Source organism: Dreissena polymorpha, chromosome 12, assembly GCF_020536995.1.
Source record: "Dreissena polymorpha isolate Duluth1 chromosome 12, UMN_Dpol_1.0, whole genome shotgun sequence".
Taxonomy (NCBI): Eukaryota; Metazoa; Mollusca; class Bivalvia; order Myida; family Dreissenidae; genus Dreissena; species Dreissena polymorpha.
This window is the reverse complement of record NC_068366.1, coordinates 51653671-51675963: the sequence shown is the minus strand read 5'-3', so window position 1 is coordinate 51675963 and position 22293 is coordinate 51653671. Positions and strand designations below refer to the sequence as shown.

The 22293-nt window shown below is 36.4% G+C and overlaps 2 protein-coding genes and 1 long non-coding RNA gene across 3 annotated transcripts; all 3 read left to right on the top strand.

Moving 5' to 3' along the window:
• Window positions 1-843: 843 nt before the first annotated feature.
• On the top strand, window positions 844-3097 carry LOC127853534 (uncharacterized). The gene is made up of 3 exons (XR_008036658.1): window positions 844-936; window positions 2420-2550; window positions 2963-3097. It is a non-coding gene; the product is annotated as an uncharacterized LOC127853534 (long non-coding RNA).
• A 963-nt stretch (window positions 3098-4060) lies between these two features.
• Window positions 4061-14401, top strand: LOC127852605 (CUB and sushi domain-containing protein 3-like). Its single transcript, XM_052386557.1, has 10 exons — window positions 4061-4129; window positions 5490-5707; window positions 5936-6134; window positions 7814-7970; window positions 10211-10414; window positions 10822-10995; window positions 11843-12035; window positions 12683-12868; window positions 13658-13780; window positions 14216-14401. Exons 1-7 carry the CDS (start codon window positions 4061-4063, stop codon window positions 12019-12021), a joined length of 1200 nt encoding a protein of 399 aa, XP_052242517.1. The 3' UTR covers window positions 12022-12035; window positions 12683-12868; window positions 13658-13780; window positions 14216-14401.
• Window positions 12028-21541, top strand: LOC127852604 (sushi, von Willebrand factor type A, EGF and pentraxin domain-containing protein 1-like). Its single transcript, XM_052386554.1, has 12 exons — window positions 12028-12035; window positions 12295-12335; window positions 12683-12868; window positions 14559-14735; window positions 15295-15495; window positions 16723-16917; window positions 17213-17398; window positions 17926-18168; window positions 18836-19096; window positions 19453-19674; window positions 20023-20267; window positions 21503-21541. Exons 1-12 carry the CDS (start codon window positions 12028-12030, stop codon window positions 21539-21541), a joined length of 2004 nt encoding a protein of 667 aa, XP_052242514.1.
• The last annotated feature ends 752 nt before the right edge of the window (window positions 21542-22293 follow it).

Sequence of the window (22293 nt, the reverse complement as noted above, 5' to 3'; positions counted from 1 at the left end):
ATTGTCTGTCTTCCCGTTGTGCGTCATGAATATTTGCCTTGTTAACACTGTAGAGGCCACATTTATTGTTGGATAGAAATGAAACTTTGTCAGAAGATTTTTCCCAATAATGTCTTGGACGAGTTCAAAAATGGTTCCAGTCTGTTGAAAAACATATCCGCCATGGGGCCATTTGTTGTTCATTCTTCATGAAACTTGGTTAGAACATTTGTTCTACATGTATTGATATCTTGGGCTGCAAAGAACAGGTCATTTCTTTTTATCACAGGTGAGCGACTTTAGGCCTTTCAGGCCCTCTTGTTTGAATAAGCCCTTTGACCCCAACGTTGCTTATATTCATCAATAGGTCTCAAAAGAGCTAAGGGACACCTGTGTGGCCTGCAAAGAGCTCAGATGGAGTGACGGATCAGCAGCCAGCCTCGGAGTTGCAGGGTTTCTGGGGAGACAACCAGCCCAACGAGGACCTGGGTGACTGCGTGCACGTGTACAAGAATGAGGAGACCTACGTCTTTGATCGACCCTACACCTTCAGCTATGGCAACTGTGACTTCAGAGGTCATTTGTCTGCGAGAGAATGGCTGCACCTACCGGTGAGATTTGCTTATGTTTGAGATTTGAAGTACAGAGAATTTATACTGTTTACTTTCTTTTGAGTTTAGAACAGAGCAATTAAGTCTGCAGACATGTACAAAATGCAATCAATAATAAGATTGATATTGTTATCACTGTGTGTGTATCACTTTGTCTTTTCAGGTATTCCAAAAATGTTTGCATACAAAATTGCTTATAAATATTCTATAATTTATAGTTCATTCATATTTATAATGTCTGTTTATGCAGGAAGTTTCCACTGTTTCCAAGGAGGTTATGTCAGGCAGAACCAAGTATGTGATGGAAATAGCGACTGCAATGATGCATCTGATGAACTTAATTGCCGTAAGCTATATTTTATCTGCTCATTTCAATAATTATCCCCACGCTTTTCGGAGAAAAAGTAGGGATATTTGGTTATCTCTGTCTTCCGTCTGTCCATCCATCTGTCCTGCCACTATCTCCTCCTACACTATAAGCACTAGAACCTTGAAACTTACACACATGGTAGCTATGAGCATATGTGGGACCCTGCACTATTTGTAATTTTGATCTGACCCCTTGGTCAAAAGTTAGGTTGGGGTGGGGCCTGGTCAGAGATTTTCACTCATTTTTTAAGGTTAATTTTACATTAACTTCTTCATTTTTACACCGATTTACTTCAAATTGATACTGAACCTCTCTTATGACAATACGGTCAATTTCAACTATGCATGGCCCCATTACCAACCCTGGGGCGCCCTGCCCACATAGACCACACCCACCTAAAATTGCCTTTTACTATAATTCTTCATTTCTACATCATCACTTCACTTCAATTGATACTGAACCTCTCTTATGACAATACGGTCAATCTCAACTATGCATGGCCCCACTACCAACCCTGGGGCACCCCACCCACATAGACCACACCCACCCAAAATTGCCTTTTACTATAATTTCTTCATTTCTACACTGATTTACTTCAAATTGGTACTGAGCTTCTCTTATGACAAAACGGTCATTCTCAACTATGCATGGCCCCATTACCAACCCTGGGGCGCCCCGCCCACATAGACCACACCCACCCAAATTGCCTTTTACTATAATTTCTTCATTTCTACACCGATTCACTTCAAATTGGTACTGAACTTCTCTTATGACAATATGGTCATTCTCAACTATGCATGGCCCCATTACCAACCCTGGGGCGCCCTGCCCACATAGACCACACCCACCCAAAATTGCCTTTTACTATAATTTCTTCATTTCTACACCATTCACTTCTAATTGATAATGAACTTTTCTTATGACAATACGGTCAATCTCAGCTATGCATGAAACCATTACCAACCACCCTGGGCGCCCCTGGGTCAACATGCTGCATGGGGATACGCGTAGGCCTCTGCCGCGCCATTTCTAGTTAATTTTGATAAAGTTCCATATGTTTTGCGAGTTGTTTGTATAGATAGAATTCATATATTATGTATATTCTTCATTTTGAAATGTAATGATACCAATATCTCTAGCTTTTGCCATCTATGTAAGCTCTACATTGCTTGTTGAATAAAATCTACAATTGTTATTTAAATAATGGTGTATTCATATGAAAACTAACTTACAATGAAATTATGTCCGTTTCTCATCTTTTAATTTAACTTCTTGGTAGAAAAATGTCCCTTCAATAATCTTTTCCATGATTTAAAAAATTACCCCCACTTTGGACCATAGGGCATGGTATATCCAGACCACCTAGATAATCACATGCACGAACAATATGTTATAAATTTAATATCAATATGCTAATATAACATGAGATCAGAGTGCTTGAGAGTTTTTGTTTTTCCAGCCAGCAGATGTCACTTTTACCATAAAGAGTTGACTGGTGCAAATGGCACTCTGGCTTCATTTGTTTACCGGAATGCACAGACATGTACATGGGCCATTGAGACTGCTGTTGGGACCAATGCATTTGTGGAGGTAATGGCTTGTAATGTCCGGGTACATTTATACAAGCTTTTTAATGTAACACATGTTAAAAATTTATTTTTTTAATCATTATAGCATAAATATGATTGAGGTAATGTTTTAGGCAATGTATATACAAAATATTCTTTGTAGAATGATAATCTTTGCTGTTTCGATGAACAGAATTGTATTGTTGCAATAATATGTTTAATAATCATAATTATATGAAGTTTTGTATCATTTAATAAAAGTCATAATTTTGAATACATGTAATGAAATATGTTAATCATAAGTTATATTTTTAATTATTGAAACCATAGAATTGAGAATTGTTTGATATAAAATGCAACTAAAATAATTACACAAAGTCTAATTGAATATAAAAGGATGATACACAAAAATAAGGTAGTAGTGGAATTCCAAGCTGAGGGACTTTACCAGTGAAGAGTCGGCCGACATTGCCACCATATATGTGGGAAGTCTAGACCCAACCAGAGCCACAGTTGTTGGCCAGCTATCAGGCACTGTAGGGACACGGCAGTTTAGAAGCTTCAACAACCTCATGATTATTGTGTTTTCAACAGACAGCAAGATCACCTTGTCTGGATTCTCTGGCATCTACGGAAGTTGTAAGACTTCATGCTTGTTGTATATTGCTTGTCATTTTATCATAAATAAGGTTGTTTCAGTTAATCAGAACATTATGCATGATGTTTAGAAGGAAATGGGGACAATACATGTAATTTTACTGGTAACCATTTAAAATCAATGCATTTTTCATAATTGTTGGCCTTTTCATTTAACAACTTTTAAACAAATCTGTACAATAAAGAGAATTAGTTTTTCTTATTTAATAAGTCATTTGATGGCATATTACTAGTTATGCAGTGATAAGTTGCAATACATTGGCAAACTAATTATTAGATTTTGGTTACACCAGAATATATAGTGTGAAACTGTTGAAAGCAGGCGTAACTGCAGGGGCATAAAGTGTGGGGCTAGTGTGTGGATTTGCGTTTATAAAATACTTCCTTCAAATGAAATAATCCATACAATTAGAAAGTATTGTCCCTGATCAGCCTGTGTCAACTGCACAGGCTCCTGTTGGACAATATTTTATGCACATGCATAAAGCCAATATTTTCTATATGGCAGGGTCACACAGATATCTAACCCTTTGCATGCTGGGAAATTTGTCGTCTGCTAAAATGTCGTCTGCTGAATTTCTAAAATTACATTTTTCTTCGAGTTTTTTTTTCAAAGAATACTATCAGAATAGCAAACAGTTTGGAATCCTGATGAGACGCCACGTTCTGTGGCGTCTCATCTGGATCCAAACTGTTTGCAAAGGCCTTCAAATTTCGGTTCCAGCACTGAAAGAGCTAAAATATTACATTTACAATGTCCATGTATTATATTGCAGTGTCGTCAAGCTCTGGGTTGGTGGAGTACCTGACTGCTGATCAGAACGCAGAGGACCTTCACTGTGTCCAAGTTCACCATAGCAACCATCACAGGCTTCATGGGACAGAGGGACTATGTGCTGGTAATTAAGACACAGGAACAGTACCAGCTGGGACAGGTTATCACAGTAGAGTGAGCTGGTGTTTTCGACTTTCAATTTCCTCATGGAGTAGAAAGCGGTATTGGTTGGTGAAATTCTTGTCAAGATTATTATGATTGTGCTTTATCTTTATGATAGATGCTCTACAGACTAAAGTTTGCTGAATTTTGTTTTCTCGTATTGCTTCAATTTACTGGATTTTTTCATGTAAAATGCTGTGAAGTAAGTGTTCTTGATTTAATGCTATCTTAAAGAAAAACAATTAGTCCTAAATCTTTAATTAAGGAATGTTGTGGTAATGTTTGATTATATTGATATTTGATGTTGAACTCTGATATCAACTGGCTGTGTATACATTATTTTTGTTAATTTAAGCTGTTAGGCACTTTGATTTCCGGTCTTATCATTGTTGCCCTATTTAATTTTACCATAATGGATTCTGTTCAACTCAATCGTGATGACAATATCATTATTCCTTATATTGTTACTCTAGGTGGATGCCTCAAAGGTGATGAATACATATTGTTTACCATATATTGTTACCCATGCATGGATGTTATGTGCTCATTGGTGATAACAACATCATGTTTTCCCTATATTATGACCCAGCATGGATGCCTGCCATCTACTCATTGGTGATAAAAACATCATGGTTCCCTATATTATTACCCAAAGATGGATGTTTTGTGGTCATTCGTGATAACTACATCATGTTTTCCCAATATTATTACCCATACATGGATGCTTTGTGTTCATTGGTGATAACTACATCATGTTTTCCCTATATTATTACCCATACATGTATGCTTTGTGTTCACTGGTGATAACTACATCATGTTTTCCCTATATTATTACCCATACATGAAGGCCATATACTCATTAGTGATACTTCATGTTTTCCCTATACTATTACCCATACATGAATGCCATATACTCATTGTGATAACTACATCATGTTTTCCCAATATTATTACCCATACATGGTTGTTCTTTTCTCATTGGTGATACTTCATGTTTTCCCTATATTATTACCCAAACATGAATGCCATATACTCATTGGTGAAACTTCATGTTTTCCCTATTACCCATACATGAATGCCATATACTCATTGCTGATAGCTACATCATGTTTTCCCTTTATTATTACCCATTCATGAATGCCATCTACTTATTGGTGATACATCCTTTCTCTATAGTTATTATTACCAATTCATGGGTGCTATCAAAATCAATGGTGTATATTGTCACACATAGATGGATGCTTTCCAACTCAATAGTGATGACAACACAATATTTTTCCTATATTGCTATCCATACATGGATGCTATCAAATACAAGTGACAACTTGATAATCTTTTCTGTATTATTTTCTTATTGTTTCCCATAGGTGGATGCTTTCCAACTGAATGATGGTGACTACATCATGTTTTTTGACGGTGACTCTGCTGCAGACAAGGTGCTTGGAAAGCTTTGCAATACCTGTGATAATTACTTCACCGTCCAATCCACAAAGAACACCATGTCAATACTGTTGCGCACTGGCAGGGATATTGCTTCGAACTCCAACTTCAGGATCAAGTACCAGCAAGGCAGGAATCCCTGCTTGTATGAGTAGTGAATAGCAATAAGGATGTTATATTTCCCTATTTCCAAATTCTTAAAGCTATTTAGTACAAGTAAAATTATTAATTATCTAATACTCTTGGAATATACTATACGGCCTATTTCTATAAAAAAAGAAGAAATACAGGAAACAGCTTTTTAAACTCTTTTTCTTACAGCAGGATAATAATTTTTAAAACATGTTAATTTTTATTTAACTTTTTGTTACAGGTTGTATTTTCGAAGTTCAGCTGAATTTGGAAAGCTGTATACTCCGGGATTCGATGGTAGGATCAATTATCCAAACTTTGTCAAATGTGATTGGCACATTGATCTTCCTACAAATAAATCGATTTCCCTATACTTTTCAAGTGAAACACAACTGAATGATGCTGATAAAAACAGAGTCAACAATGGGGATTTTCTGGAGGTATGTATGTGTTTTGTGTGTGTGTTTGTTTTGCAAATATGCTATACTCTGACACAGGATTGGTAACATCCAGGGCCCAATCTGCCTCTTGTAAAGCTAGCATATAGCTTCAGGTTTGAAAATACAATCATAATATTTGACAAAATATAGGTCAGTAGCAAACATCTGTTTGAAAGTTATTAAATGCTTGTTTGGTTATTAACATTTTTATGATCGCTTTTATTGCAAAGATGACATAATGGTGCTTTTTATCCCCACATGGAGTGGGAGGCATTCAGAATTGCCTTTGTCCATCTGTCCATCCAAACGTACGTAGGTATGTTAATCCGTATGCATATACATTCTATAGCTTGAGTTTTTAACTTCTCTTAAATTAAAGTATTGATTGAGCTAAAACTTTCACTGTTGAATAACCTTAATGAACTTTAATGTGTAGATGATAGAAGAACAAAAGAATAAGGGATGCAACAATGTTTGGCAGAATTATAGCCCTTTGTACATGTTTTGAACTCCTCCTCTATGCTATGGGTGGATCTTACTCTACACATTGTTTTCAAAGCTTAATTTTTGAAAACACTATTATCCTGTTCTTTTTATGCCCCCTTTCGAAGAAAAGGGGGCATATAGTGATCGGACTGTCCGTCTGTCTGTCCGTCTGTCCTTCTTTCCGTCACACTTTGCGTTTAGGTTTCGAAATATGCTCATAACTTCTATGTCCATTGAGATATAACCTTCATATTTGGTATGCATGTGTATATGGACAAGGCCTTTCCATACGCACAAATTATTTTACCCCTGTGACCTTGACCTTGAACTTAGGGTCCGCGTTTAGGTTTCAAAATCTGCGTTTAGGTTTCGTAAAATGCTCATAACTTCTATGTCCCTTGAGATATAACCTTTATATTTGGTATGCATGTTAATATCTTAATATGGACAAGGCCTTTCCATACGCACACAATTTTTTACCCCTGTGACCTTGACCTTGAACTTAGGGTCCGCGTTAAGGTTTTGAAATCTGCGTTTAGGTTTCGAAAAATGCTCTTAACTTCTAAGTCCCTTCAGATAAAGCCTTCATATTTGGTATGCATGTGTATATGGACAAGGCCTTTCCATGCGCACACAAATTTTGACCTCTATGACCTTGACCTTGAACAAAGGGTCTGCGTTTAAGTTTCAAAATCTGCGTTTAAGTTTTGAAAAATGCTCATAACTTCTATGTCCCTTGAGATATAACCTTCATATTTGGTATGCATGTTAATATGGACAAGACCTTTCCATACGCACACAAAATTTTGACCCCTGTGACCTTGACCTTGAACTTAGGGTCTGCGTTTAGGTTTCGAAATCTGAGTTTAGGTTTCGAAAAATGCTATAACTTCTATCAAAGCGTTTATAGGGGGCATATGTCATCCTATGGTGACAGCTCTTGTTGTCTTATAAATTGTATAATTTATTATTGTTATTAAAAACATATATATTTTGTATATTCATGTGAAACGTTTAGTTATGTGGCATACAATGTAATGAATAAGAGACAAAGAATCAACCCTAATCCCATCATTCTGTAAGACTCAAATATTGAACAATACTTATTAGTTTGTGCTTATAACACAAATAAATCTATTAATTCTGTATACAGTAAGTTTTTACTCAAAAACAACACATTCTTGTATCCCCAGATCTATGACAATGGTATGGCCCTGCACCCTGTCCCAGGGTTCAACACTGCTGCCTTACGAGAAAAAAGCCACGTAGCATCCTCTGGAAAAGTCCATCTGCGACTGATTTCCTCACCTACACGCTCCGCCCGGGGTTTCTATGCAACCTGGTCTATTGGTAAGTCGTCAAATACATTTCATTGCTGTAGTGTACAAAAAATGTTTTCTTCAATATTTTGAGTGCATGGCTACCGTTTAAAAGGCACTATTATGATTGTGTATGCCCATACTGAGTGGGAGGCAATCAGACTTGCACTTGTCCGTCCGCCATTCAGTCCATAAGTCTGTAGGTCTGTACGTCCTGCAGCTTGTGTTTCCAACTCATTTTTAGTCCCCTACCGGTTTCACCGGAGGGACTTCTGGTTTTGTATCCGTCAGTCCGTCCGTCACACTTTTCTGGATCCTGCGATAACTCTAAAAGTTCTTAATATTTTTTCATGAAACTTGAAATATAAATAGATGGCAATATGGACATTATGCACATCATTTCATTATGTTCCTATTTCAAAAATTGTGGTTGCTATGGCAACAAATAGACTAGAAATACTGCTGAAAATGGTGTTTTTTTCTGGATCCTGCGATAACTCTAAAAGTTCTTAATTTTTTTCATGAAACTTGGAATATGTATAGATGGCAATATGAACATTATGCACGTCGTTTCATTTTGTTCCTACGTCAAAAATTGTGGTTGCTATGGCAACAAATAGACTAGAAATACTGCTGAAAATAGTGTTTTTTATGTCCCCCACTATACAAGTGGGGGACATATTGTTTTTGCCCTGTCTGTTGGTCTGTTGTTCCGTTGGACTGTTGGTCTGTTGGTTTGTTTGCGCCAACTTTAACATTTTGCAATAACTTTTGTTTTATTGAAGATAGGAACTTCATATTTGGCATGCATGTGTATCTCATGAAGCTGCACATTTTGAGTGGTGAAAGTTCAAGGTCAAGGTCATCCTTCAAGGTCACGGGTCAAATATATGTGGCCCAAATCACTTATTTTATTAATACTTTTGCAATATTGAAGATATCAACTTGATATTTGGCATGCATGTGTATCTCCATGGAGCTGCACATTTTGAGTGGTGAAAAGTCAAGGTCATCCTTCATAAGGTCAAGGTCATCCTTCAAGGTCAAACGTCATATAGGGGGACATTGTGTTTCACAAACACATCTTGTTCTGGATCCTGCGATAACTCTAAAATTTCTTAATATTTTTTCATGAAACTTGGAATATGTATAGATGGCAATATGGACATTATGCAGTCATTTCATTTTGTTCCTACGTCAAAAATTGTGGTTGCTATGGCAACAAATAGACTAGAAATACTGCTGAAAATGGTGTTTTTTTCTGGATCCTGTGATAACTTTAAAAGTTCTTAATATTTTTTCATGAAACTTGAAACATGGATAGATGGCAATATGGACATCATGCACGTCATTTAATTTTGTTCCTATGTCAAGAATTCTGGTTGCTATGGCAACAAATAGACTACAAATAATGCTGAAAATGGTGGTTTTCTGGATCCTGCAATAACTTTAATAATATATTTTTTCATGAAACTTGGAACATGGATAGATGGCAATATGGACATTATGCACGTCATTTCATTTTGTTCCTACGTCTAAAATTATGGTTGCTATGGCAATAAATAGACTAGAAATATTGCTGAAAATGGTGTTTTTTGGATCCTGCGATAACTTTAAAAGTTCTTAATATTTTTTCATGAAACTTGGAACATGGATAGATGGCAGTATGGACATTATGCACGTTATTTCATTTTGTTCCTACGTCAAAAATTCTGGTTGCTATGGCAACAAATAAAAAATATATTCTGACAATGGTGGAATTTCTGACAATGGTGGAGCCGGTAGATTTTTATTGCTTGGCAATAGTCTTGTTAATTCTGAGTGTGGGTCTTGTTCAAACTTTGACAGTTGATTGACTTTAATGTAAAGATGTAGGCAAAGAAAGGAATTTGATTGCAACGAGTTTTAAAAGAACTTTGGACCTTTTTAAGTTTTTCCGATATATAATATATAGTCCCAAACTTTTTTTTAACTCCTCTTTTACAACTGGATGGATCCTGCTCAAACTTTCTCAGTGGCACATCTGTAGTGATTTGATGAAGGTTAAACACAGGAATACATGTATTATATATTATTTTAGTCTCCAAATCATAATTTAATGCTTAACTTAACTTGCACATTCTAATAACAACCATAGTCTATAACTTGATTTCTAACTTAACATTTCTTGATCATTATAACAGAACCAACCTGAATATGAAGGTTGAATGGACTTGTGATATACTGGTTGATCGTTTCATACACATGCGTTCTGTCTCTCTGTTACCACAGGTTGTCCAGACCCTCAGTTTGATGCAAACACAGTGGTAGATCCGCCTCCAATCAGACTGCACTACACTGCCAATATGACTCTCACATGCGCTACAGGCTATGCCTTCCACCTCCGACAGCTAGCTAACGGCCCGCCCAGTGTCAACCTCAGGTGTGGCTATGGTGGGCAGTGGGAGGGCTTCCTGCAGACTCCACGATGCACACGTAAGTGTGATTCTTGTTACATTGGCACACATTTGATTGATTGTCGTATTGCTGTTTTTGAAAGTGGTCTTGTTGTGTTTGGTTCATGGAATTAAAATGTTAAAACAAAAGCAAAACTTTGGTCCCCCAGCAAAATCTATATATATTTGCCAAAATCCTGATTTTTTTGCCATTTAAAACAACAAGTTCCAGTGATTGAAAAGAAAAGTATTATGTATAAAATTTAATAAGTTATTATATGGTATACAATATACATTGATTCAACCAGTAAACATAACCATTTATGTTAAAATCGCTTCATTTAGAATAAATAGTAACAAATTGTCTACATTTGTATATTCATAGTGGATCAATGTTTTAGTGTTGATCTTAGTTTCATGCTGTGAATGATCTAGATTTATTTTCAGCCAAATACTGTGGAGTTGTTCCAAACATTGAGAATGGCTACATAGAGTCATCTACAGGGGCTACGTACGGAAGAACAGCCACATACAAATGCTTCTCTGGGTCAACGCTTCAAGGAGTTGGTACCATCAGTTGTCAGGCAGATGGAACCTGGAGCCAGAGACCAACATGTGTTGGTATGGAGACTGTGGGGGATGCAGTGGTGATAGTTAATGTGTGAAATCAAGAAAAACTGGAAGACATTTTAATTTTTAGAGAAGATTCTGTCTTACAAACCTGGTGTATACCATTCTGTTGACTGTTTGTAATAGTGATGCGGGATAACATTCTTTTTAAATTGGCATTCATCTTTTTAGAATTAAAGTTTTCTCCTTTAAACATTCCGTACTTAGTGACCAAATACATTTTAATGCAATCATTCATTCAATAGAATCGAATTGAATAAATTCAATAATCAGGTTTCATTTAACAAAATTATTATACCCCCACAAATGAAGTTTAGGGGGGTATATAGGAGTGAGCTTGTCTGTCTGTCGGTCTGTCTGTCGGTCTGTATTAAGTGTCCGCTCTCTATTTCAAGTTGTTTTCATCCGATCTTCACCAAACTTGGTCAGATGTTGTATCTAGATGATGTCTAGGTCAAGTTCAAATATGGGTCATGCCGGGTCAAAAACTAGGTCAGGGGGTCACTTAGTGCGTTTTAAAACATTGAGCATGGTGTCCGCTCTCTAATTCAAGTAGTTTTCATCAGAGCTTCACCAAACTTGGTCAGAAGTTGTATCTAGATGATGTGTAGGTCAAGTTCGAACATGGGCCATTCCGGGTCAAAAACTAGGTCACGGGGTCACGTAGTGCGTTTTAAACGTTGAGCATGGTGTCTGCTGTTTTTTGTGAAGACAACATGCAAAATATTCTGTGTCATTGTGGCATGTGGGGGTATTCGTCACTTCTGTGACAAAGCTCTAGTGTTTTTTTTTAATCTCTTAGAATCTTAAAACAACACAATATTTTATACTTTTTCAGCGGCAAGTTGTCCATCTAATGTAAATGACTTATCTATTGCCAACGGAGTCGGGGTCCTCACAAATGGAGATGGAACCAGAATTGGTTCCTACTACAACTACAAGTGCAATGCTGGGGTACCAACTTGTCGGTTCCCCTGTTGTCATCTGCCAAGAAAATGGGACGTGGAGCCATCCTGAACCTACATGTACCAGTAAGTTGGCGCATTTGATGACTTGTGTGAGTGATGATACATACATGTACTTACTAGAAAATAGTCTGATTTTTATTAGGAATGTATGTTACTTTATTTACTTTATTAATTCTGAGCATATACAAATTTTTCTTGAATATAACAATACCTCATTCAGAAATTCTAGTTCATGGAATAGAGTACATATTGATGAAAATAACCAATATAAATTTATTCTTAATAAACACACAATTATACTAACTGATTTTTGTCTAATAAGGAGAGGGGTGGAAGAACATTATGATGGATTTGTTGTCAGTGGTAAATCAAGGACATGACGTTTTTTTTAAGTCTCACTCTGGGAAAACAAGGCTTAATGCATGTGATTAAAGTGTCATCCCAGATAAGCCTGTTCAGTTCACACAGGCAATCAGTGACTACACTTTCCACTTTGTTGTGTTTTTCATTTATTTTTATTATAAAGAAAGTCTCTTCATAGTAAAAATCCATGTGAGGTGGAAAGTGTTGACCCGCATTAGCCTGTGCACACTGCACAAGCCAATCTGGGACAATTCTTTGGGCTCATTCATGATACCCTGGTTTCCCAGAGCGAGGCTCATATTCTCATTAATTGTTCACCTGCTCGTTAATTGATGGCCATGTTTCAGGACTGAAGTGCCTCCTGCCACAGATCACCCAAGGCAGCTACATTGGTGCCGTTGCAGGGAGCCTTTTAGACTTTGAAAACACTCTCACTGTCACATGCAACTCTGGATACCAGCTGGGTGCCAACTCCATCAACACCGTGAGCTGTCAGGCTAACAGAACTCTCACTCAATTACCCCAGTGTGTTGGTAAGCTGGCTTTTTGGGGTATTTTTTTTTAATAATGAAATTGTTTGTGTTTTGATATATATTTCTAGGTTATGTATTTACAAGTGTTTGTGGTTGATGGTACCTTGAGATTAATTTTTTAATTTTGCTCTGGGAAATGGGCTTAATGCATGTTCTTACAGTGACATCCCAAAATCGCCTGTGCAGTTCGCAGGCTCTGTGCAGGCTAATCAGGGACGAACTTTTCCCACTGGAGTTTCATTTAGAAGAGACTATCTTTAATGGAAAAATTTCCAAAAAAAGAGGAAAGTGTGATCCCTGATCAGCCTGCGCAGACTGCAAAGGCTAATCTCGAAAACACTTGACACACTTGCATAAAGCCCATCTTTTCCAGAACGAGGCTCATTGAAGAGACAAGTAATCGGAGTACTGTAGAATAGTCCATGACATTTTAATGGACAAATTACATTCATTGTATTAATAAATTTTTATTGGTCTCTGAAAGTAACTTTACTTTTTTATTATTTCTCTGAGCTATTTATACTTATTACAGGAAAAATGTGTTGCAAATAAATGAGTCGCTATCTTTCTTTTCAATGGTTTAGATTATAGATTCAAAAGTGGATGTTCTGATTTTCTCACTGCAGAATACCTGTACTCAGACCGCACTAAGCACTTTAATGGCTATACAGTTTGATTTATAAGGTTGTTTGTTCCATTTTCTTTGATAACAGTGTATGATTTTTAGGATGAAAACATGTCTTTCTTGAATATATAATACCGTGAACACAATGATGTCTTGATCTGCAGATATAGATGAATGCACATCAGGTTCACCCTGCACCAAAGGGAACTGTTTGAACTCCGTCGGTTCATTTTCATGCTTCTGTAATCCTGGATATGAACTGGATGCATCTTTAAGAAATTGCATTGGTAAGAAATTCTATCTTTCTCACTTCAATTGAATTTTTATTATACAATTGAGTAGTTTATTTGGATGTTTAGCTAATACAAAAAAATAACCATGAAAAGGGCAAAGTATTAATGCACATCTTTTGAACTGTGATTGTTTTATGTATTAGTTAATACTGAGTGTTTACACACCATGGTTTGATTATATGTGTAAAAATATGGTGGAATAACATGCACAAATTTGTTGAGTGATCTATTACAGTAAAATTATGGTTACTGGTATTTTAATAGAATTATTCACAAACCATATCTTTTTTGTCATAATATATATCTAAAATGACAGTCTGACCAACCAATTATCATAAGATTCTTGTCATTTATTTGTAAGTTTGAATAAAGAATGAATTTGTTATTTAAGATATGCTGTCCAATCTTTCAATACGCCAATATTTTCAGACATCAACGAGTGCCTGAGAAACAATGCCAATTGTGGTGGGACATGTACCAACACTGATGGGGGTTACATTTGCTCCTGCAGTGACCCTTTTGTATTGTATGCGGCTAGTGGAACATCCGGCCTGTTCATTCCATCACCGGAAAGTGGGACCAGACATAGCGATGTCTACTATATCAATCATACTTGTGTTTGTATGTGACTCCTTTATTTGCACACTTACTCTCATCTTTTTTCCTTTTGAATAAGTCAAGCACTGTTATTATTCAACTGTATATATGCAGAAACCAAATACAAATAAAGATAAAATGTTGTTTCTAAATAATCTGTCCCCATTGATTGCAGTGAAGAGCTGCCCTGCTCCAGAAACAAATGTTAGCCGTGCTACCCTGTTGACTCGAAGGAGCACCCATCTCTATGGTGACTTGGTTGAATATCAATGTGATATGGGCTTCACACCTGGACGCACATTCAGGAAATGTGGCGACAGTGGCTGGTCAGATTTAACACCATCTTGTACAGGTGAATTTTGAAGGTTCTTGGTGAATTATTGATATGCATACACTGAACTAAAAATGTTCTGTGTGAACCTTAAATCTTTAAGCTTTAGGAATTGTTGATGGTTGTTTCAGTTTCCATTTTAATAAATCTACCATTATCATTTAGGCAGTGGTGTAATAAACAACAGTGGTTTAACTTTGGTGTATAAAGCATGATGTATAAAGCAAACTCAAGCAGTCTAATAGAATAATCTTGTTGTCTGTATTATCTTTTTTCGTTTGTGTAGTGTTAAGGCCACTTTTGATTGGGGTTTAAATCACAATTAAGACATACACTCATACAGTGATGTTAACTCTTTCAGTGCTGGAACCGAATTTTGAAGGCCTTTGCAAACAGTTTGGTTCCAGATGAGACGCCACAGAACGTGGCGTCTCATCAGGATCCAAACTGTTTGCTATTCTGATAGTATTCTTTGAAAAAAAAATCGAAGAAAATGCTAATTTTAGAAATTCAGCTGACGACATTTTTGCGGACGACAAATTTCCCAGCATGCAAAGCTCTTTTCTCTGTGTTGTTTTAGCCATTCAGTGTACAGATGATAGGCCCAATACTGGTCTGTCCAACCCAGCAGTTGTATCAGGAAATTACAACTTCAACTCCAGACTGGATCTCAACTGTAGCCAGGCAGGTGGTGCTATCAAGTTCCAGCATTACAGATTCTGTACATACAACATGGCCATGGATAAATATGAGCTCCAGGGATCACCATATGATTGTGGGGGTAAGATGTAATTTCTGACTGAACACTTTGTTGTTTTATATGAGCCGCTTAGTGCAAAAATTAGTCTTTTGCCATATGTGTCCAGGATAACCTGTGAAATCATGCCTTCTGGTCTAGAGCTACCCTGACAACAGTCATGTATTGTTTTGTGGTCTCATTATCAGATAGGGTAGCTCCTGACCAGACTACATTGATGCATATGGCTCTTTTTTACATGACGCAGCTCATAGGATTGGTCAACATAAAGATTGTTTTAAGTAAAGATACAAGTGTTAAGACAAAGCTTATTTCAAATATAAATATTTTGCGCCATTATCTTTTGAATATTGACTTAAACTTTCATGCCAGACTTTGTTTTAGTTTTTAAAGGGATCTTTTCACGGTTTGGTAAATTGACAAAATTGAAAAAAGTTGTTTCAGATTCGCAAATTTTCGTTTTATTTATGATATTTGTGAGGAAACAGTATTACTGAACATTTACCATAGTCCAATATAACCATTATAAGTATCTTTGGATGATTTGAAAACCTAAAAATTATAAAGCGTTGCAACGCGAAACGATTGAATAATTTGGAGAATTCTGTTGTTGTCGTTTAAATTTGTGAAACTACGAAAATTGCTATTATAAGGTATAAAATACTTAAACTGTGTATACCTGGCGGAATAGCCGAGAGGGCTAATGTGTTTTTACTTCAGACTAACTCCAGGACTCCGGGGGTCACTGGTTCGAGCCCTGGTACCGGCTACTTTTTTTCCTTTTTTTAATTTTATTCTTGATTTTTTACTGGAGCTTTTAAGATCCAATGTTTACATTTATCAATATAAAGCATTGAATGACAAACTTCCAAATATGCCAAAATCTGTGAAAAGGCCACTTTAAAGTCTCATGGTACATGAAATAACTTTCTGAATGTTACATTAAATTCAAATTGTATTACATTTTTAAGTGACAGATACTGTTGATTACAATACCTATTTATTGTTTATTTATTTGTGTTTATTTTTGTTAAATGCTCTAGAGTTGTTTTTGTCAGGAAATATTTACGATACAATATTACGATATTTTTTATTTACTGAAGATTAAGATAATTGTATCAACAAACTAGAGAAGAAGATTACTATTATTTTCAGTCTCTCGCAAGTGAAACTTAAATGGAATGATTATCTCCTTAGATGCAAGTTTGAAGATTATAGACAGATGTACAAATGGTGACTTTGTTTTTTCAGAGGTTGACTGTGGAATACCGATGGCGTATTCAGGAACCAACTACGCTGCTTCTGTTGTGAACACAAAGTTTGGCAGCCAGTTTACGTTCACATGTTCTGCTGGAAATACAAGATTTGGGAGTAGTGAAGCTGGCGACAATGTTGTGCGATGTACAGAAGACGGATACTGGGACTTTGGAAGCCTGTCCTGCTTTGGTGTGTAGAATATCTTTTGAAAAAGATTTTATGTACCTTTTAATACCTTATTATGTGATTTATGGTTATTATTTAAGCATCATTCTGGGAAAACTGGTCTAAATGCATGTGTGTTACGTTCCATCTGAGATTAGCTTGTTGTCTGTAGAGGCTAATCAGGGTTTAACACTTTCCGCCTGAACTGGATTTTTGGTAAGAAGAGACTTATTTAACTGAAAATTCCATTCCAATGGACATTGTCGTCCCTAATTATCGTGTAAATATCCAGAGACTTAATTAAATTATGTCTTTACAGGTCAGTCCTGTATTGACCCTGGTGTTCCCCTTTGGGGACAGATTGTCGCAACACAAAGATCGTTTGCTGACCAGAGCACAGTCACCTACCAATGCCTGAGGCCCGGGTACAATATCACAGCCGGACCCACAACCATCACCTGTCAGGGCAGCTCTTGGAACAACGCACAGACACCTGTATGCACAGGTGAGGAGATTTGTACTGAATTATTTACAGTTAGTTGTGAATTATTGTTTAAAGATTTAATGTAATCCATTATTTCATCAACATGGAAATTATTGTTGTTGCTATATTTATTTGGTAGACATTTGAACTTGTTATCATTTTGTTCTTCAACATCAAATTGAGATCTCTTTTTAAATTCAGTTTTAGTCTAGTAGGAACGGGGGCTCACCATACATGTTTGGAAGGTTTCATTTAAATATGCTGATGATGTTCTACGTTGTGTTGGATAAAAAAAAATTGTTCCCAGGAAATTTTTTGTTCCATTGGGTCAAAATCCAAGATTGGATGCCATAAATCTAGAAAATACTGTGTTTTCATAAATTACACAAACAAAATATATTTTTTCCAAGATTTTAGTTAGCTATTTCATTTAATTAGAGTTATGAAGGAGTGCTGTTTTAGTGTTACAAATATTTTTGAACACATTCGCATACAGCACAACCACTTTTGTCTCCTATTCCTCTATTACTGGTTAACATTACTTCCAGACACTGAAAAGCCTGTGATAGCGAACTGCCCTTCCAGCGGTATTGTCCTCAACCGATATGAGAGACTGGCGGGATATCTACCAATTCTGTCGGTTACAGACAACACTATGGTGCGAGATCTAGTTGTTATCCCCAGGAATGCTAGGACTACCTACTACGTGGAGGCGCCACTCACAGTGATTTTCACTGCAACTGATCACGCTGGCAACAGTGCTTCTTGCAGTATTCCAGTAACTCTCCGGGGTATGTTTCATATATTTCACTATATTTAAAATCCCTATTGATTAAGTCTTTGTCTGTATGAATTAAGAGTTATGACAGAAAATATTATTTGTATACAAGTAGTAATAATTTTATCATTAAGAGAAGTCTAAAAGGAATTTATTTGAAGAGGTGTTTTTTCATCTTATTCAATTGAGACAGATTACTAGTATTGTGAAAGGCCATTTCAGTTCATTACTAAAGTGCAATATTTTGGGCTAATGTATACAGATACATTCTGAGTTATGCTGTTGAGTATACATGCTAAATATGCTGATTTTACTGCTGCTGCTGATCATGATGATGGTGATGTTGATGATGCTGACGATAATTATAACATTATGATAAGGCTGATGCTGTCACCCACACTCATTATTTGGTTCAATTATGAAAGTATCAGAGCCTTGCTTTTGATAAACGGGGCTTAATGCATCTGTGAAAAGTGTCTTCTCAGATTAGCCTGTGTAGTCTGCACAGGCTAATCAGGGCAGCATTTTTTTGCCTATACTTGATTTTTGCTGAGAAGGGATCTTCAAACAAAAAATACCATAAAAGCGGACTGCACAGGCTAATCTGTGACGACACTTTGTTTCCTTCCATTAAGCTTTACTTTCTTAAGTAGTGCTCATTTTATTCTTTCTGGTTTTAGATGAAACTCCACCAAGCATTACCTGTCCAAATGTTCAGATAATAGAGCTGAGAATTCCAGGAGAAAACAGAACCAACCCCCTCAGCCAAAGTTTGTTCACAATAACAGACAATGTTGACCCAGCACCAGTGTTAAGCTACAAAACTTCGCTTCCCACAATATTTACTGAAAATGATCTGTACAAGACGTTCACATATGAAGTTGAGGCCAGGGATACCAGTAACAATTATGCAACATGTCAGGGACAGATTTATGTCAGACGTAAGTGTGGTCTTTATTTGCAACTATGATATGCTGATGTGTTTGTTTCATAATAATTGTATAAAGCCTTGTGTTATAAAAAGTATATACTGTCCTTGTGTTTAAATAGAAGCTATGTGCATGCCTGTGTTTGAACCAATATTGATGGTTGTTATCATATTCTAAACCCTTAATGGTCCTGTGTTCAAATCAATAGTCTGAGCATGATTGTATTGTTTTTTTTCTAGCTTTTATAATTTTGGGTATTTAAGAATATTTCAAATATAATAGTTTTGTTAGTAAACGCATATCATGACATTTTTCAATTACCAAATATCTGTAAACAAGTCCTTTACTTTTCACATCTCTGTTTTCAGCTGCAACCTGTAGTGAATTAAGTTTTCAAACTCCTTTGTTTTCTACAAAGTCCTGCACATTTGACAGTGGTACAAACACTCGAACCTGCACTATCACATGTAATGATGGATATTTAACATACACAAGCACTACGGGCATATCCGTGGTGAAACGGAAGACGCGGACGTTCACCTGCAACTCTGGAACCTGGTCGCCAGCATTAATAACGTCTTGTGTTCAAGGTAACTTCCTGATTTGAAATATCTTTCATGAGCTCAATTTAGACTTTTTTTTAATTTCTTACATTAAGAATCAGAGTCATGGGTTAAAATAGGGTCAGTGCATTAAAACTTCTGGAACATGTATATGAAAAACACTCTGGGTGGACTGCACATGTTAATCTGGAACAACACTTAAAGCGATTGCATTGTGGGATTGCATTCTTGGTTTAACATTATAAATATTCTTGTATTGTTGGTTGTGGTTGTGTTATACATACCCTTTAACCAATAACATATCTGTAAATAATTGCTATAAATTTTCATCTAGGGAAATAAATTAGCTTTAAATCTTTTCTTTGCTATTAACAGATACTCAACCACCAGTGCTTACATGTCCTCAAAGTCAAGTCTTTCCCCTGGGAAGCTCAGAAACTAAATTCCTCAACTTCACTGATGGCACATTTGCTGGTTCAGTCTTGGATGCCAACAACATTTTATCAACTGTTTATACACCAGCCTCTCTTAGTTTATCAGCAGCCGACGCCTACGTGGCTAGACCAATAGTCATGACAGTAACTGATGCAGCACAGCGGAGCTCCTCTTGCACATTTCAGGTCAACGTTCAACGTAAGTGGTGTTAGTTCTGTATCCCCCGCAAGAGAATTGGGGTTGTTCGTCCGTCTTTCCGTGTCTGTCAGTCCGTCCAAACAAAACTTTTAAGGCTATATCTCAGAAACTATATAAGATATCAACATGAAAGTTCATAGATGTATAGATATCAATGAGGCGAAGTGCTATGCACAAGAACAATAAACCTACACTTTCTTTAATAAGAGTTATTGCCCTTTGTTTTGTTTTTATGATGTAACTTTTCAGGGCTACATCTCAGATACGATGCAAGACATCAACATGAAATTTTATGGGTGTATTGATAATTGATGAATGAGACGAAGTGCCATGCTTAAGAACAAGGCTTAAGAGTAATTGCGCTTTGATGTTTTTGTATGATGGAACTTGTCAGGGCTATATTTCAAATACCATACAACATTTCAACATGAAACTTCATGGTTGTGTATAGATTAATGGGAAAAAGTGTCATGCACAAGATCCATAACCCTACACTTTCTTAACTAAGAGTTTCTGACCTTTGTTATTTTTGTATGTTGTAATTTTTCAAGGTTATAGGTTCAAGGTTCTCACATACACTAAAAGATTTCAAGAGGAAACTTCGTGGTTGTAAATATATCAATGAGGAGAATTGCAATGCATAAAAATTATTGCCATATAATTTTTTTAAATGATTAATGATGTATATCAAGGGATTTGCACCCATTCCATAAACAAAATTTATTTCGTGGGGGATATCAATTCAACAAATTGGCTTGTTGTATTTAAAATGAACACTATGAAGATTTAGTGAATACAAATTGGGAATTTTTTATTTTGGGGTTGGTTGGGTATTTTCCTGTTGGATCTGCAGACCTACATAAATAATACTTGATAACAAATACCTTTGAAAAAAGGTATTGAATGATAGTTGAATTTTTATTTTTTTCTTCAAATATAATTTTAATCTTGCAGTTTATAAACATGCATTAGCAAATATTTCTATAAATGTTTGCAGTGTTCACATGTTTCTTTTTCCAATTTATACAAAATAATCATCAACAACATAGATTGTTCCTTTTTCGTGTACGTTTGTAAAAAAAAACTACATTTATTAGATGACATGAAACAAAATCCTATTCCCATATTTATTCCAGAAATATGATTTCTTTACTGACCAACTCAATGATTGATGAGCAATTATCTAATTGTCTATTAATTAAACTCACTCTCACTGTTGTAGCACCTGATTGTCACCCCGACTCCTACCCAAGCCCCCTAAATGGAAATAAAACCTGCGCTGCAACTGGGTCTGGCTACAGCTGTACCATCACATGCAACAATGGCTACCTCATCAAAGGATCTGGGACTACCAAGACTGTGACATGTTCCTCTGGAGTGAGCTGGGCTGAGACTGATGTTGTCACAGATTGTGTTCGAGGTAGGATAAGGAGAGATTTTACTTTGAAATGAGCAGCGCCTTGGGAAAAGAGTGTTTAATGTATGTGCTAAAAGTTTCATCCGAGATAAATGTGGGCAGTCTGCACAGGCTAATCAGGGACAGCACTTTTCGACTTAACTGGATTTTTGCTAAAAAAGAAACTTTCTTTAAAGCAAAAGCAAAAAACAATCCTGTGTGGATTGCTAAGGCTTATCTGGGATGACACTTTAAGCACATGCATTTGAGTCTTGTTCTAAGAAAACTGGTAATGATGCATGTGCATAAAGTGTCGTCCCAGATTAGCCTGTGTTGTCTGCACTGGCTAATCAGGGACGACCTTTTCCGCCTAAATAGGATTTTTGATAAGAAGAAACTTCATTTAAACGAAAAATGTCATAAAAGGGGAAAGTGTCGCCCCTGATAAGCTTGTGCGGACTGCACAGGCTAATCTGGGACGACACTTTATGAAAATGCAATGCCCAAAAATGCCCAGTTGTCTCAGAACGCGACTCATTTAAACCTGTTTTCCCAAAGTGAGGCTGAAATAGATGTTGATACTTTATACCACGAATATGAAAGAAGGCCTTGTTTGA

Bases quoted from the DNA above. Each gene is read 5' to 3' on its own strand.
- LOC127852605 (XM_052386557.1), top strand. From the start codon at position 4,061: ATGGGACAGAGGGACTATGTGCTGGTAATTAAGACACAGGAACAGTAC. The intron at 4,130-5,489 runs GTAGAGTGAGCT...TGTTTCCCATAG, and splicing joins AGCTGGGACAGGTTATCACA to GTGGATGCTTTCCAACTGAA. The intron at 5,708-5,935 runs GTATGAGTAGTG...TTTTTGTTACAG, and splicing joins CAAGGCAGGAATCCCTGCTT to GTTGTATTTTCGAAGTTCAG.
- LOC127852604 (XM_052386554.1), top strand. The intron at 12,336-12,682 runs GTAAATCAAGGA...GCCATGTTTCAG, and splicing joins TGATGGATTTGTTGTCAGTG to GACTGAAGTGCCTCCTGCCA. The intron at 16,918-17,212 runs GTGTGTAGAATA...ATGTCTTTACAG, and splicing joins TGGAAGCCTGTCCTGCTTTG to GTCAGTCCTGTATTGACCCT.